The following is a 16,070-nucleotide window of genomic DNA, read 5'->3' on the forward strand; positions in this document are numbered from 1 at the left end:
AAAGTGTCAAATAGTCAACAGATACAGGACACTCAACACATAAAGTGTTAAATAGTCAACAGAGACAGGACACTCAGCACACAAAGTGTTAAATAGTCAACAGAGACAGGACACTCTGCACATTAAGTGTCAAATAGTCAACAGAGACAGGACACTCAGCATATAAAGTGTAAAGTAGTCAACAGAGACAGGACACTCCGCATATAAAGGGTCAAATAGTCAACAGAGACAGGACACTCAGCACATAAAGTGTCAAATAGTCAACAGAGACAGGACTCTCCGCATATAAAGTGTCAAATAGTCAACAGAGACAGGACTCTCTGCATATAAAGTGTAAAGTGTCAAATAGTCAACAGAGACGGGACACTCAGCACATAAAGTGTTAAATAGTCGACAGATACAGGACACTCAGCACATATAGTGTCAAATAGTCGACAGAGACGGGACACTCAGCACATTAAGTGTCAAATAGTCAACAGAGACAGGACACTCGGCACATATAGTGTCAAATAGTCAACAGTGACAGGACACTCGGCACATATAGTGTTAAATAGTCAACAGAGACGGGACACTCGGCATTTAAAGTGTTAAATAGTCAACAGAGACGGGACACTCCGCACATCAAATGTAAAATAGTCAACAGAGACGGGACACTCGGCACATAAAGTGTCAAATAGTCGACAGAGACGGGACCCTCTGCACATAAAGTGTCAAATAGTCGACAGAGACGGGACACTCAGCACATAAAGTGTCAAATAGTCAACAGAGACGGGACACTCAGCATATAAAGTGTCAAATAGTCAACAGAGACAGGACACTCTGCACATCAAATGTAAAATAGTCAACAGAGACAGGACACTCAGCATATAAAGTGTAAAGTAGTCAACAGAGACAGGACACTCCGCATATAAAGTGTCAAATAGTCAACTGAGACAGGACACTCAGCACATTAAGTGTCAAATAGTCAACAGAGTAGTGTCAAATAGCCGACAGGGACGGGACACTCAGCACATAAAGTGACAAATAGTCAACAGAGACAGGACACTCAGCACATATAGTGTCAAATAGTCGACAGAGACGGGACACTCAGCACATAAAGTGTAAAGTAGTCAACGGAGACAGGACACTCAGCACATAAAGTGTCAAATAGTCAACAGAGATGGGACACTCGGCACATATAGTCAAATAGTCGACAGAGACAGGACACTCAGCACATAAAGTGTTAAATAGTCGACAGATACAGGACACTCAGCACATATAGTGTCAAATAGTCGACAGAGACGGGACACTCAGCACATAAAGTGTAAAGTAGTCAACAGAGACAGGACACTCGGCACATATAGTGTCAAACAGTCAACAGAGACAGGACACTCCGCATATAAAGTGTCAAATAGTCAACAGAGACGGGACTCTCGGCACATCAAATGTAAAATAGTCAACAGAGATGGGACACTCGGCACATATAGTGTCAAATAGTCAACAGAGACGGGACACTAGACAGGACACTCGGCATATAAAGAGTTAAATAGCCAACAGAGACGGGACACTCTGCATATAAAGTTTCAAATAATCAACAGAGACGGGATACTAGGCACATATAGTGTCAAATATTCAACAGTGACAGGACACTCGGCATATAAAGAGTCAAATAGTCAACAGAGAAGGGACACTCCGCACATCAAATGTAACATAGTCAACAGAGACAGGACATTCAGCATATAAAGTGTCAAATAGCCAACAGAGACGGGACTCTCTGCATATAAAGTGTCAAATAGTCAACAGTGTCAAATAGTCAACAGAGCCGGGACTCTCGGCACATCAAGTGTAAAATAGTCAACAGAGACGGGCCACTCGGCATATAAAGTGTTAAATAGTCAACAGAGACGGGACACTCTGCATATAAAGTGTCAAATAGTCAACAGAGACGGGATACTCGGCACATATAGTGTCAAATAGTCAACAGTGACAGGACACTCGGCACATATAGTGTTAAATAGTCAACAGAGACGGGACACTCGGCACATATAGTGTCAAATAGTCAACAGAGAAGGGACACTCCGCACATCAAATGTAAAATGGTCAACAGAGACAGGACACTCGGCACATAAAGTGTTAAATAGTCAACAGAGACAGGACACTCCGCATATAAAGTGTCAAATAGTCAACAGAGACAGGACACTCTGCATATAAAGTGTCAAATAGTCAACAGAGACAGGACACTCGGCATGTAAAGTGTTAAATAGTCAACAGAGACGGGACACTCCGCACATCAAATGTAAAATAGTCAACAGCGACGGGACACTCGGCACATATAGTGTCAAATAGTCAACAGAGACGGGACACTCGGCACATATAGTGTCAAATAGTCAACAGTGACAGGACACTCGGCACATATAGTGTTAAATAGTCAACAGAGACGGGACACTCGGCACATATAGCGTCAAATAGTCAACAGAGAAGGGACACTCCGCACATCAAGTGTAAAATGGTCAACAGAGACAGGACACTCGGCACATAAAGTGTTAAATAGTCAGCAGAGACAGGACACTCCGCATATAAAGTGTCAAATCGTCAACAGAGACAGGACACTCTGCATATAAAGTGTCAAATAGTCAACAGAGACGGGACACTCATTATATAAAGTGTCAAATAGTCAACAGAGACAGGACACTCGGCACATAAAGTGTTAAATAGTCAGCAGAGACAGGACACTCCGCATATAAAGTGTCAAATCGTCAACAGAGACAGGACACTCTGCATATAAAGTGTCAAATAGTCAACAGAGACGGGACACTGGGCACATAAAGTGTCAAATAGTCAACAGAGACGGTAAAGTGTCAAATAGTCAACAGAGACGGGACACTCAGCATATAAAGTGTCAAATAGTCAACAGAGACAGGACACTCGGCACATATAGTGTCAAATAGTCAACAGAGACGGGACACTCGGCATATAAAGTGTCAAATAGTCAACAGAGACGGGACACTCCACACATCAAATGTAAAATAGTCAACAGAGACGGGACACTCGGCACATATAGCGTCAAATAGTCAACAGAGACAGGACACTCGGCATGTAAAGTGTTAAATAGTCAACAGAGACGGGACACTCGGCATATAAAGTGTCAAATAGTCAACAGAGACGGGATACTCGGGACATATAGTGTCAAATAGTCAACAGTGACAGGACACTTGGCACATATAGTGTTAAAAAGTCAACAGAGACGGGACACTCGGCACATAAAGTGTCAAATAGTCAACAGAGACGGGACACTCCGCACATCAAATGTAAAATGGTCAACAGAGACGGGACACTGGGCACATAAAGTGTCAAATAGTCAACAGAGACAGGACATTCAGCATATAAAGTGTCAAATAGTCAACAGAGACGGGACACTCCGCACATCAAATGTAAAATAGTCAACAGAGACAGGACACTCGGCACATATAGTGTTAAATAGTCAACAGAGACGGGACACTCGGCACATAAAGTGTCAAATAGTCAACAGAGACGGGACACTCGGCACATATAGTGTCAAATAGTCAACAGAGACGGGACACTCGATCATTATATAAAGTGTCAAATAGTCAACAGAGACGGGACACTCGGCATATAAAGTGTCAAAAAGTCAACAGAGACGGGATACTCGGCACATATAGTGTCAAATAGTCAACAGAGACAGGACACTCGGCACATATAGTGTCAAAGAGTCAACAGTGACAGGATACTCGGCACATATAGTGTTAAATAGTCAACAGAGACGGGACACTCGGCACATAAAGCGTCAAATAGTCAACAGAGACAGGACACTGGGCACATATAGAGTCAAATAGTCAACAGAGACGGGACACTCATTATATAAAGAGTCAAATAGTCAACAGAGACGGGACACTCGGCACATAAAGCGTCAAATAGTCAACAGAGACAGGACACTGGGCACATATAGTGTCAAATAGTCAACAGAGACGGGACACTCATTATATAAAATGTCAAATAGTCAACAGAGACAGGACACTGGGCACATATAGTGTCAAATAGTCAACAGAGGCGGAACACTCGGCACATAAAGTGTCAAATAGTCAACAGAGACGGGACACTCATTATATAAAGTGTCAAATAGTCAACAGAGACGGGACACTCGGCACATATAGTGTCAAATAGTCAACAGAGACAGGACACTTATTATATAAAGTGTCAAATAGTCAACAGAGACGGGACACTCATTATATAAAGAGTCAAATAGTCAACAGAGACGGGCCACTCGGCACATATAGTGTCAAAGAGTCAACAGAGACAGGACACTTATTATATAACGTGTCAAATAGTCAACAGAGACGGAACACTCGGCACATCAAGTGTCAAATAGTCGCGCTTTACTACAGCATGACGGGACACTCGGCACATATAGGGTCAAATAGTCAACAGAGACGGAACACTCGGCACACAAAGTGTCAAATAGTCGCGCTTTACTACAGCATGACGGGACACTCGGCACATATAGGGTCAAATAGTCAACAGAGACAGGACACGGGGCACATATAGGGTCAAATAGTCAACAGAGACAGGACACTGGGCACATATAGTGTCAAATAGTCAACAGAGACGGAACACTCGGCACATAAAGTGTCAAATAGTCGCGCTTTACTACAGCATATAGTGCAACAACAAGTTAGTGTAGTTTATTGAAACAAATCATCAACAAAATTACTATATGTGTGATACAATCTATTTTCAAACATCTGATATAACTCTTGATGTAAATAAATCATTATAACCACATACTCGCTGCTACATAATAACATTATGGTTATGAAGTTTATTATTGCAGCTCTTTTTTATGCTTGTCATATTATCCTGCAGGTCATATATTTCGCAATCACATTATTGACCCAAGAAATTGCAAAAATATCATCCACATGGAAATATCCTGCTATGCGGAAAATACACTATGTCCGTTTCTAATTGGGAAACAATTGCCATGGATCATAACCTCAATTTGAAAGATGACAGTGCGAAAAATTGTTACATGATGTCATAATTTAAAGATTGATAAATGAAATCACGTCAAGGGTGTTATCCACTAGTGGGTAACCAAAAATGTTTACCTACTTCTAACAGGTTTATCCATTGAGTCATCATGAGTGAGTAAGGAAATCTGAAGTGATTGAGTGATTAAGCTTTATTTATAATAAATCTTCACGATATTCTTAATTTATAACTAACATGAAGGAATGATGTAGATACAAAAAAAAAAAAAAAAGTTTGCATCGTCAGTGCAAACAGTATCACTGGATCAGCCTTAAATATCACCTAAATGTTTACTCCTTACAATAGTCTCATGTTATCTGAGGCAGGATGAAGAGCTTCAAAGTGACACTGATCTAATGGCATCCATGGCCTTGTGAATGCAATTTTTTGTTGTAGTGTTTTCAAAGGGACTTTAATTTATATATTAGAGGGGATACATTTTAGCACTTTGTCAAAGTGTTATTTAGTGAATACATGTTCATCCTAGTTTGTGTATATGAACTCGTGTTATATAACCTGGCCTGTATACAATAATGACTCCATTAAATGATAAAATTATGTCGGACTTCCAGCATATCAATTGCCGAATTTTAGAATTCATAGTAACTTGAAAAATGCAAAGGATCTTGTGTTTGCTTGACCTTATATTTGTGAAGCTTAATATATTCTTCATGAATTTCATATGAAATGAAAATTAAATGAACAAAAATCATGGCATTCGCTGATCTTGTTATTAGTACGTACCCCGAGAGTTTCCGAAATGAAGGAGAGTTCCGAGTGAGACCAAAATGCATGGAGAAGTTATATCTGTATACCTGGTCATGTAATCGTATTACCATTACATTATATTGCTGATTTGGCCTGCATATAGGAGAGAGGAATCATGCCCCTTCCAGCGGCATTGTTGGCGCGTCTGCAGAAAAGGGGAATTGTTAAAGAAAAGGAAGAAAAACCAGGTGCGTGGCCTCCACATACAGAGTTACTTGCCCTTCAACAAAGAATTACATGTGTTATGATACGTTACGTTGTAGATTATGTGACAAACTTATATTGTTTGAATGTTCCCATTCATCTGATTGTTAAAACCGTGAAAAATGTGGTTCAGTATCGTTTTGATTACACGGCAATACATTATAGATGAATCTACATGGGATTGAAAAAGTGAACCGGCCCCTCACGGCCTCAGTTTCAACTCTAAGCACAGGTGCTGGCACACTGATTTGATGTGTATGTACTATATAATAGTATTATTATTATAGTATTATATACAAATCATATCAAGTGTGTCCAGCACCTGTGACACTAATTACAGAGCTAAGGGAAAATTCCCTCTAGAAATTAAAGCGACCTAAATATATAATTGAAACCTAGCTTTGGCACATTTATAATATTAAAAAATATTCAGATAATACAATGTCACTGGCTGCAGCTATCTGAACAGAAACACATCCACATTTAAAATAATTGTAAACATGCTCAACATATGTACATGTAAATACTCATAGGATCACATGTACAGTCTCTTTAATTTCTAGCTCTGTGCTAGATGGAATTTCCCATCGGCATCAGCTCAATTGGTCGGAGAAGCTGTGGGTCACTGGTTTGTTTCTCCAATGGAAGCACACTATTCTCTTTTCTGTATATGATATTATCTCTACAATAACAAAATCATTAATGTCTTACCCGTGACGTGGAATATATATATGCTACTGACACAAACTGCCATTATTATCATTTATTGTGGAGTCTCCTTAAAGCTGCGGTCACATCTTAAGGTCACGCATGTAATATAAGTTGACTGTAGTGAGGATGACCACAGTTGACTAGTAGACCGTAGGTGACCTTAGTTAAACGTAGTTCAACGTAGTTATAAACGTATATAGCTTGAACTTCAATAAACCCATGACTTGGCCGTGGCTATAGCCCAAATTTTTTCAACATGTTCAAAATATCTCTAACCGTGAGTTTGGATGCCAAGACCCTACTGTGACTGTAGATTGAATGTAGCTGACCCTACTTAGTTCATATAGTTCAAATAGCGATGACGCCGATTGAAAGCTGTGAGCTTCTTATGGCGCGTTTGAATATACCTGACCGTGGTGTTTACCGTAGTTGATCGTAGCTAGTAACATGGCAATACGACTAAATTAACACTACCTACGATCAAGTTAAGTCGAACAGGCCTAGGGACAACTACTAGGGTTGGACTATGTTTGAAGAACGTTCACAGTACTGTTAAGTACGGTTAACTAGGGTCAACTAGCTATAGGGTGAAATAGGGTTAAGTAATATTGAATTTAGGAGTTAAGGTTAGGGAACTACGTCTAACTACGTTAAATACATTTTGCTAAGGTCACCTACGGTCTACTACAGTCAACTGTGGTCATGACCGTAAGATGTGACCACGGCTCAAGCTTGTATTGATGCTTGGCATCTTTTTCTTATGGAAAAGACACAAACATAAACATTATCAAGGGCTTTTGTTGACCATTGACACTTAGCAACTTCTGAAGCAATTTCAGAAATCAGAAAGAAATTTCCCTGAATTTCAGAAAGTCAAAACATGTATATGTCAAATAGACCTTTTCTCTAAAACCCAAAACTCGAAGCTTATTTTGGGGAGTCAAAAACAATAAATCCCAAGGGTCGGTTCAAAGCCCTGATTACCACGGAGTAAAAAAAATATGGATTGAAAGACAGCAGCTATATTAGAGGATTTATAATATATTCATTGTGCTGTCTACATGTAAACCATATTTTTATAGTCACACTGACACCAGTGCCAGTGTCAAGTTCGGAGCCAGTTGAAGAGGTTTTCGCTGAAGATTATGATGATCCAACCAAAGACCAGAACTCCAATTTGGAAGAAGAAGAAAGTCCTGCTATAATCCCTGAACCTGAAAATGTAGGACCCCTCTTCTGGGAAGTGTCTGCATGTCCCAATAAAAATAACCCTTATCACAAATGTGTCGCTTACTGTCATGAACGATGGGGAATGGAAACTTTCAATGGCAGTGAAGATATGCTGAGGAAACGAGATCGAATGCTTCGGAGACATCCACTCCCGGAGGGATGGGAGGAAGTCGCAGACTCGGAAAGGTAAGAATTTTTCTCCAAAATCTGTTCAATTCAAGACTATTGTCAAATGAAATGCATTCACAACTTATTGTTATCGTATAACAGTTACTTGTATATAAGCAGCACTTACATCATTATTTGAAGTTAAGAAAACAATATATTAATTCTCTCTGGGTGAAAGAAATTCTGTAATCGGCATTGATTATGAAAACTGTCTTGTTCATGTAGTACCCAGTATATCTGAAAGGAAAGGATATGTTTCCAATTGTATTATTTTTAATTCATATTGGAAAAATTACCCATAATCATATGATAAATTCTTATTGATGCCATATTAGCTAGTTATAGGTTGTGTCCCCTTAGCTGCATTCACATATGATAGATCTCACCAATACAATGTACATGTATGTATATATTTGTCTCCCTCCTTAAATACGAGCTTACTATGACATATATATTTTAAAACAAAATTATAATTATCATGTTCCAAATTCTTGAAGATGATCCGCTCAAGTAAACAAATTCTATATATATATTTATTATTTAAAGGTCTTCCTGTAGTTAAGCTATCTTGACAGAGTTGTCAATCCATATACTCACTCACATGTACGTGACAAATGAAGCTTGTATGAAATTGACAATGTACATTTTAAATGAAATGACCTTTTATAAAGAAGGCTTTTTTAATATTCATGATGTTAAATTGTGCAAAAAGTAAAATTCTGAATATTCCTAACACAATTTTCCCAATTTCAAAAGTCACTGGGCCCAGTACCCAAAATATTGGAAATAACTCTGTATTACATATTTATATAAGTGTGATGCTAGATATTTGTATACATGTACATATGTTTGCTTGATCCCTTAGCAACAGGTACTATTACTGGAACGTACTGACTGATGAAGTGTCCTGGCTGTCACCGTCTCACCCCTTGGCAAATGTCACAGTTTCTGCACAGAGAGTCAAAAGTGAGTGTCCAACACACAGATGTTAAAATAAACAACAATATTACGTTTTTGGGAAAAGTAAAAATGTGTCTTTAAAACAGGGTCATTTATCTAATTGTCATGTTTGTCATTTTTCTGAAAAAGTAAAAGATTAAATAGACTTTCCAGTAGTGATATTACTATGCTCTATAAAAATGAGGTTCAAAACAAGTGGTCAGTTTTGTTAAGCATAGGAATGTAAGAAAGAAACAGAGTGAAATTTGGAATCTTGCAATTTTTTCACTTTTGACACAAAAACAGAGTTAATGTGTCAATATGCTGCCACTAGTTGTTCTAGAATAAGTTTTCAACATACAGAATGGTTTAAATTGTAATTAGGAGTTTAAAGGGTCCCCTGCATTGTGTTTTTGTAAGCTGCAATTTTATATTCACAGTGCAGTAATCTGTATTTAGCTTAGATTTATTATTTGACTTGTTAAGGTAAAAAAAAAATGATGTATGTTTATTTTATTTTTTATTATAATTTTTTGAGGCGTGCATGGGGAGAATTGTTTTAAAGAAATACAAAAACTACCAAACATATTTTTCGGTCTTTTAGATAAGAATTATGCAAATGTGATTTAGATTTGGTTTTGATACCTACCTATGAAGTAGAGAGGATATATAAAGTTGCCTTGTTTGTATGCCCATATATTTGTTTGCATCCAGTCTACAAGTTATCTCAACACTGGATGAAATGTGTTTGAGTGAGATAAAATTGTTAGGGTCGGAGGTAAAAATTAGTGTTGGTGAAACATGCATTTTTGTGGCCTAATTAGTTGAGCTCATGTAGCGTTTTTTATTTTCTTGTTTCAGACATTTCCATGGACATTTCTGCACATCTGGATGGTTTTGACAGCGAGGAAGATATGGAAACGAAATCAGAGAGTGATCTGGTATATATGATGGCCTATTCCCGTTCAAATATTAGAGTTACATGCTACCAAAGCATTGCCTTATTGTAGAGTTATCTGCCTTTGTAAGCTTGATATCAACACATTCTGTTGTGTTGACAACTGTCAGATGTCAAGTATAATAAATTAAATAGTTAAAACCTATCTATCATTGTTCAGGTGTCTTGGTGTGAAAAACTTTTGTAAATAATGTGAATTTATTAGTAAGGTAGCAAACATCCTTAAGTCACTGTAAGGTAGCATCCATCCTTAAGTTGATCTTCAAACAATAGAATAAAAGGTTTTGTATGTAGATGAAGATTTCACAAAATTTATTCAGCTTTCACTAAACTGAAAATTTGACGGAAGTATTATGGTATGGGGTTGTCCGTCCGCCCTCTGGCGTAAACTATTGTTTGTCCGGCAAAATCCTCCTACATTTTTCGACCAATCTCTTTGAAACTTGGTATACATTATAATCATGATATGAAGTTGTGTCTCCCTTAAAAGAATTATGATTCGACAATTTCTTCAAAAGTTATTGCCCTTTGTTCATTTCAGTATTTGATATTTGTCCGGAGATTTTCTTCTTCATTTTTTATATCATGTCAGCTAACCACTCTTTGAATGATGCAGGTCTTATTTCAATGTAAGAAAGTATATAACACTATATGGCATTCGACGGGCATATTTTGTTCAGAAATTAGTTCAGACTTTTATGAGACAGAAATTTAAAAAAGACTTTATCAGATTTTTTAGCAGGTTTTAGCAGATTTTTTGAGACTGTAGATGTCATGACAAATTGGTATATGGTCCAGTCACTTGGAAGTTAAAGCATTTCACTTGTAATTTGTACAATCACAAGACAAGTTTAATGAGTCTAGAGATGTGTTAAACTGCAGGTAATCAGTAAAATTACACTACTGAGGATATGACAACATTTTAACAAAGACGTTATCTGAGAACCTGTATAGTAAGTTAGTAACATACCTGTCTCTGAACCTGGAGATCCAATATAACTTTTATAACTTAGGTTTATTCTGTCCCAACAGAGCCCATCCTCTAGTGATTCTGAGTCTGAGGAGGAGGAGATGGTGGTGGAAGAAAAACGGCCGAGAGGTGGACAAGGTCATGGTCAAAGGGGTAGGGGACGTGGCAGAGGTGGGCGACGGGAAAAGGATGAACTCGATCCAATGGACCCCGCCTCTTATTCCGAAGTTCCCAGGTATGATTGCATATTATATCCAGAAAAAACATAATCTAAGACAGCTTTGTTCCATCATAAATACCTAAGGTCACAGATTTTTTTTTTTTTAAATCAAACTAGATAGTCAGAATTAAGTCTTTAGATACACCAAGTATAGAAAATTTGTTTGGAGAAATAGTTTTGATAGTAAATCATGTTTTGAGATATATCCAGTATAAGAGATTATTCTATGGATTCCAGTTTAGGAGATTTTGTGAAGATTATTAATTTTTATAAATAATACATAGGTATGTGTACCGTCTGTCCTAGTATGGAATTAATTAACCACAAATTTTGTCAAAGTTCTAACCTGTAAGCGTATTCTGACATCGCTGTTTGCACTGAGCATGCAGTGCACACGTCAAAGGTTATAACATATTTTGTAAAGATTTCATGTTGCCAAGCGTTTCAAAGGTCAATTTTCTTGGTCAAGATATAGTCTATAAAAATTTAAGTAGGGTAGGTCGATAAGATAACTTCATCCCCTAGACATAGTGTTAATAGTGTGTAAATTCTAAATTCTAAGACATAGATAGCACCCATTGGTAATGTGATATAGTTCAGGGATGATCTTCTCTACCATGCAGTGGAACTGGACTGAGTCAATCGTCGGCAACCAGTTAGCTCAATTGGTAGAACGTCCATCTAGATTTCAGAGGGTCCCAAGTTTGAATCCAGGTCTGGCCGTTGCATTTCTCTTTCTCCTTTAACAAACTGTTTCTATCATCAAGGCTTTTTAAATGTTCTGTTGCAGGGTAAAAAAAATCAGTAACACAATTATTATTTTTTTCTCCTCTAGAGGGACATGGTCAACTGGACTAGACAGACGAGGAGAGGCCAAAACAGGGGCAGACATCACAGCATCTGGACCTCTCTTCCAGCAACGTCCCTACCCCAGTCCAGGGGAAATATTACGCAGGAATCAGGGCATGCCGAAAGAGTAAACATAACACATTGGAACCAAGGAACCAAGGCGTGACATTTTCTCCAGATAAAGTTATGCATGTTTGCATTTAATCGAGGTCTGGACGCGTATTCATTAAACTGTTCTCACGCTCAAGCCCAGATTCTGTGCTCAAGCCCGATTTCTTGTGCCAGTGATAAGGTTATTAAAAAAATCATATTTTGTCAATAATATGTCAGAAATTTTGAAAGACTTAGAGCTGATTACTGTTTTCAGTGCTTACATTAGACTTTTTGGCCATGTTACATGATTTAAGCGGCTTACGAGAAAGTCGGCTTGGGCACAGATGTCCGGCTTGGGCACAGATGTCTGGCTTGAGCACAAGAATGGTTTAATGACTACAGGCCCTGCTTGTACCTTGAATCTTTCAGTCTTTTTACGTCAAAGTCTTTTCAACATCTGGAAAGTGTCGGGGACAGTGTCACGTCACCAAAAAGGAGGACATAAAAACATTGTGTTTCTGGTATAGATGAAATCTATCAAAGTCACCTGTTATGCCTTGTTCTGTATGTTTATACAAGTATATGAAGAACATGGTTACCTGTTTCATCAGTATCTTAAATCATTTCATTGCATTGTAAATAAAATCATTTGACTGAAAATGTTTTTTTGTTTATTTTCTTAATGAACCATGCTTTAATCACTTTTTATTTTACTTAATGCTTTGCTTACTGCAAAAATCTTTCAAAACCTCTGTTCCTGTTTTCTTTGCAACTCCTTAAACATCTCCTTTGATACATTGTCAAACCAGTTTTTATAATGCCAAAAGCTCCTGTGGTCTAATGGTGGCAGTATAACAAGGTTTTACTGGTACATTGTACTTGGTATGAATGGTGGGGTGACAATATATGGCCCGTTTGCCTGTCAGGAAAGCTGAGGGATTGTACCGTATTCGTCAGTCCATCATTCTTTGTCACTCTGGCCCGTTTGCCTATCAGGAAAGCGGAGGGATTGTACCATATTCGTCAGTCCATCATTCCTTGTCACTCTGGCCCGTTTGCCTATCAGGAAAGCCGAGGGATTGTACCGTATTTGTCAGTCCATCATTCTTTGTCACTCTGGCCCGTTTGCCTATCAGGAAAGCCGATGGATTGTACGTATTCGTCAGTCCATCATTCTTTGTCACTCTGGCCCGTTTGCCTAACAGGAAAGCCGAGGGATTGTACCGTATTCGTCAGTCCATCATTCTTTGTCACTCTGGCCCGTTTGCCTATCAGGAAAGCCGAGGGATTGTACCGTATTCGTCAGTCCATCATTCCTTGTCACTCTGTCACCTATTCTTATCAACTTGTAACTGTTAGAAATTTCAATAATTGTAAACAAAACTAAATACATTGGTTTAACATGACTGACCGATGTGTCACTTACAGCTCTTTGGTCTGGACCACCGTGTTCAACCTCAAAGGCAGGGTTCAAATGTTAAATCTTAACATGTCCTATACCTGGATGATATAAAATATATTGCTGTCAGAACTAACTATAACTTTAAGGTCAAGGTCATATCAAGGGGTCAAACATCATGTAATACCTGAACACTTCTTAATTTTTAAATGATTTTTTTATTGATGATTTTCACAACTAAATGATGTGTGGCATACATTTCTTAAATTTCATAATCCAGAGGCCAACGGTCAAAGGTCAAATAATTGTTATAAACTTGACACATGTCTACCCCAAGGTCAAGGTCATGGGCAAAGGTTAAAATATTGTAATTCTAGACAGGAAAGTACAATCACAGGGTACAAAAAGGAATACCAAAATGACAACAAAACCGTAATTTGAACTCAAAATGGAACAAGTGGCACAGAGGGCCTGTATCGCTCACCTGGATATCTAAGCAATAATGGCAAAATATTCTCCAAATGAGATCCAGGGGAATATGCCAGACCCCAAGGCCAATCCTTGTTGATATCTGTATTAGATTGTTCATGCCCAGCAATTTTATGTATGGTTATGGGGTGGGGATCTCAACTGTTTCCAAGCTGTGACTCAGAAACTAGGTCCATAGGGTTGTGGTCAGACCCCAGGATCAATTCTAATATCATGACTGCATTCCTCCCTTTTTGCCCATCATTTGTATTTATAGTTTTGGTGTGGGGATCTCAACCGTTTCAAAGTTATGACCAGGAGTTAAGTCTGCAAAGGTTGGGCAGACCCTAGGATAAATTCTAATATCATGACTGCATTGGTCTCTTTATGCCCAGCATTTGTATTTATAGTTTTGGGGTGGGGATCTCAGCCATTTTCAAGTTATGGCCCAGGGGTTAAGTCTCCAAGGGTGGGACAGACCCCAAGGCCATCCTGGAAGCATATGTGCATTCATCTCTTTATACTCAGCAATTGTGTATATGGTTATAGGATAGGGATCTCAACTGTTTCCAAGCTGTGACTAAGAAACTAGGTCCCTAAGGGTTAGGTCAGACCCAAATTCTATTCTAATATCATGACTGCATTCGTCTCTTTATGCCCAGCATTTGTATGTATAGTTTTGGGGTGGGGATCTTAACCCTTTCAAAGTTCTGACCAAGGGACTATGTCTCCAAGGATGGGGCCAGACCCTAGGGCCATCCTGGAAGCAAATGTGCTTTTTTCTCTTTATACTGGGCAATTGTATAAATGGTTAAATTGTGGGGATTTCGACCATTTCAAAGTAATAAACTTTTTTTGGCTCCACTCCTTAGCCGAAGGGGTCAGCCCCACCATTTGTACAATTTGAATCCCTGCCTCCCATGAATGCTGAATGCTTCCTACTAAATATGATCGATATCCATGGCACAGCTCTACAGAAGAAGTCGTTTATAGGAATATAGCCAAATTGGCCCCACCCCTCATCCCCACCATTTGTACAATTTTGAATCCCCGCCACCTAGGGGTGCTTCCAGTCAAATATGGTTGATATCCATCTCCATCCTTCGGACAAGGTGAGCTAAAAACCAGTGCAAAATATGCACAAAGTAAGTGTTTTGAAAAGCTAAGCGTCCTCTGCTTCATCAATGACACCCGGCATGTAGATCACCGTCAAGTAATGTCACGTCCTCGCATCGAGGATTGAAATTTATGTAATGAAAATGTAACGTATTAACCTTCACGTTGCACACAGAAGAAGCATAGTTCCAAATCAACTGCGGTATATAAACACCGTAATTTTGGGAAACGAGCATGTTACTATCAAGAAAGGGAAAACTCATGATCGAAAAATAAAAATCTATAAGTAAAGACCGAGAAAAACGGCAGGTGTAGAAGTTCAGTGTCCTTGATTTTATTTTCATGATGTTAGGTACGACCTATGTGGACAATACATTTTTATCAAAAGACAGTATATCATGGATATATCTGAATGTGAAATTGAACGACTTGGCAAGGCTTTGTTGCTCGTTCTGATAAGCTCGTTATAACAAAGGGTCAAAGTTCAAACCATTGCACGTAAAGTCAGTAACCTAAGGTCTACGTTAGAACAAGGGTCCACAGTTCTAACCATTGTACGTAAAGTCAGTAACCTAAGGTCTCCGTTGTAACAAAGGGTCAAAGCTCAAACCATTATACGTAAAGTCAGTAACACTAGGGTCTACGTTATAACAAGGGGTCAAAGTTCAAACAATTGTACATAAAGTTAAGACCCTAAGGTCTACGTTATAACAAAGGGTCAAAGTTCAAACCATTGTACATAAAGTCAGTAACCCTAAGGTCTACGTTATAACAAGGGTCAAAGTTCAAACCATTGTACGTAAAATCAGCATCTCTTAGATCGTCGTACTGCTCCGAAATATTTAACAGCTAAACATTACCTCTCAACTTCTAAACAAGTAGCACCACTTGGAGCTGACTTCATATACAGCGGTAGGGAGGAAGAAAACACATTTTTATATGTTGAAAA

General features: G+C 38.6%; 1 protein-coding gene across 1 annotated transcript; it reads left to right on the top strand.

Moving 5' to 3' along the window:
• The first annotated feature begins 5,781 nt into the window (after window positions 1-5,781).
• Window positions 5,782-12,798, top strand: LOC110442508 (polyglutamine-binding protein 1-like). The gene is made up of 6 exons (XM_021486151.1): window positions 5,782-5,984; window positions 7,794-8,127; window positions 8,975-9,075; window positions 9,910-9,989; window positions 11,039-11,211; window positions 12,032-12,798. The coding sequence occupies exons 1-6, from the start codon at window positions 5,912-5,914 to the stop codon at window positions 12,174-12,176; spliced, it is 906 nt and encodes a 301-aa protein (XP_021341826.1). The 5' UTR covers window positions 5,782-5,911; the 3' UTR covers window positions 12,177-12,798.
• Window positions 12,799-16,070: the final 3,272 nt, after the last annotated feature.

This window comes from Mizuhopecten yessoensis, unplaced genomic scaffold (genome assembly GCF_002113885.1).
Source record: "Mizuhopecten yessoensis strain PY_sf001 unplaced genomic scaffold, ASM211388v2 scaffold716273, whole genome shotgun sequence".
NCBI lineage: Eukaryota > Metazoa > Mollusca > Bivalvia > Pectinida > Pectinidae > Mizuhopecten > Mizuhopecten yessoensis.

Excerpts from the sequence above, each read along its gene's own strand:
- LOC110442508 (XM_021486151.1), top strand. The coding sequence starts at position 5,912 with ATGCCCCTTCCAGCGGCATTGTTGGCGCGTCTGCAGAAAAGGGGAATT. Across the intron at positions 8,128-8,974 it reads GAAGTCGCAGACTCGGAAAG|CAACAGGTACTATTACTGGA; the intron begins GTAAGAATTTTT and ends TTGATCCCTTAG. Across the intron at positions 9,076-9,909 it reads TTCTGCACAGAGAGTCAAAA|ACATTTCCATGGACATTTCT; the intron begins GTGAGTGTCCAA and ends TTCTTGTTTCAG.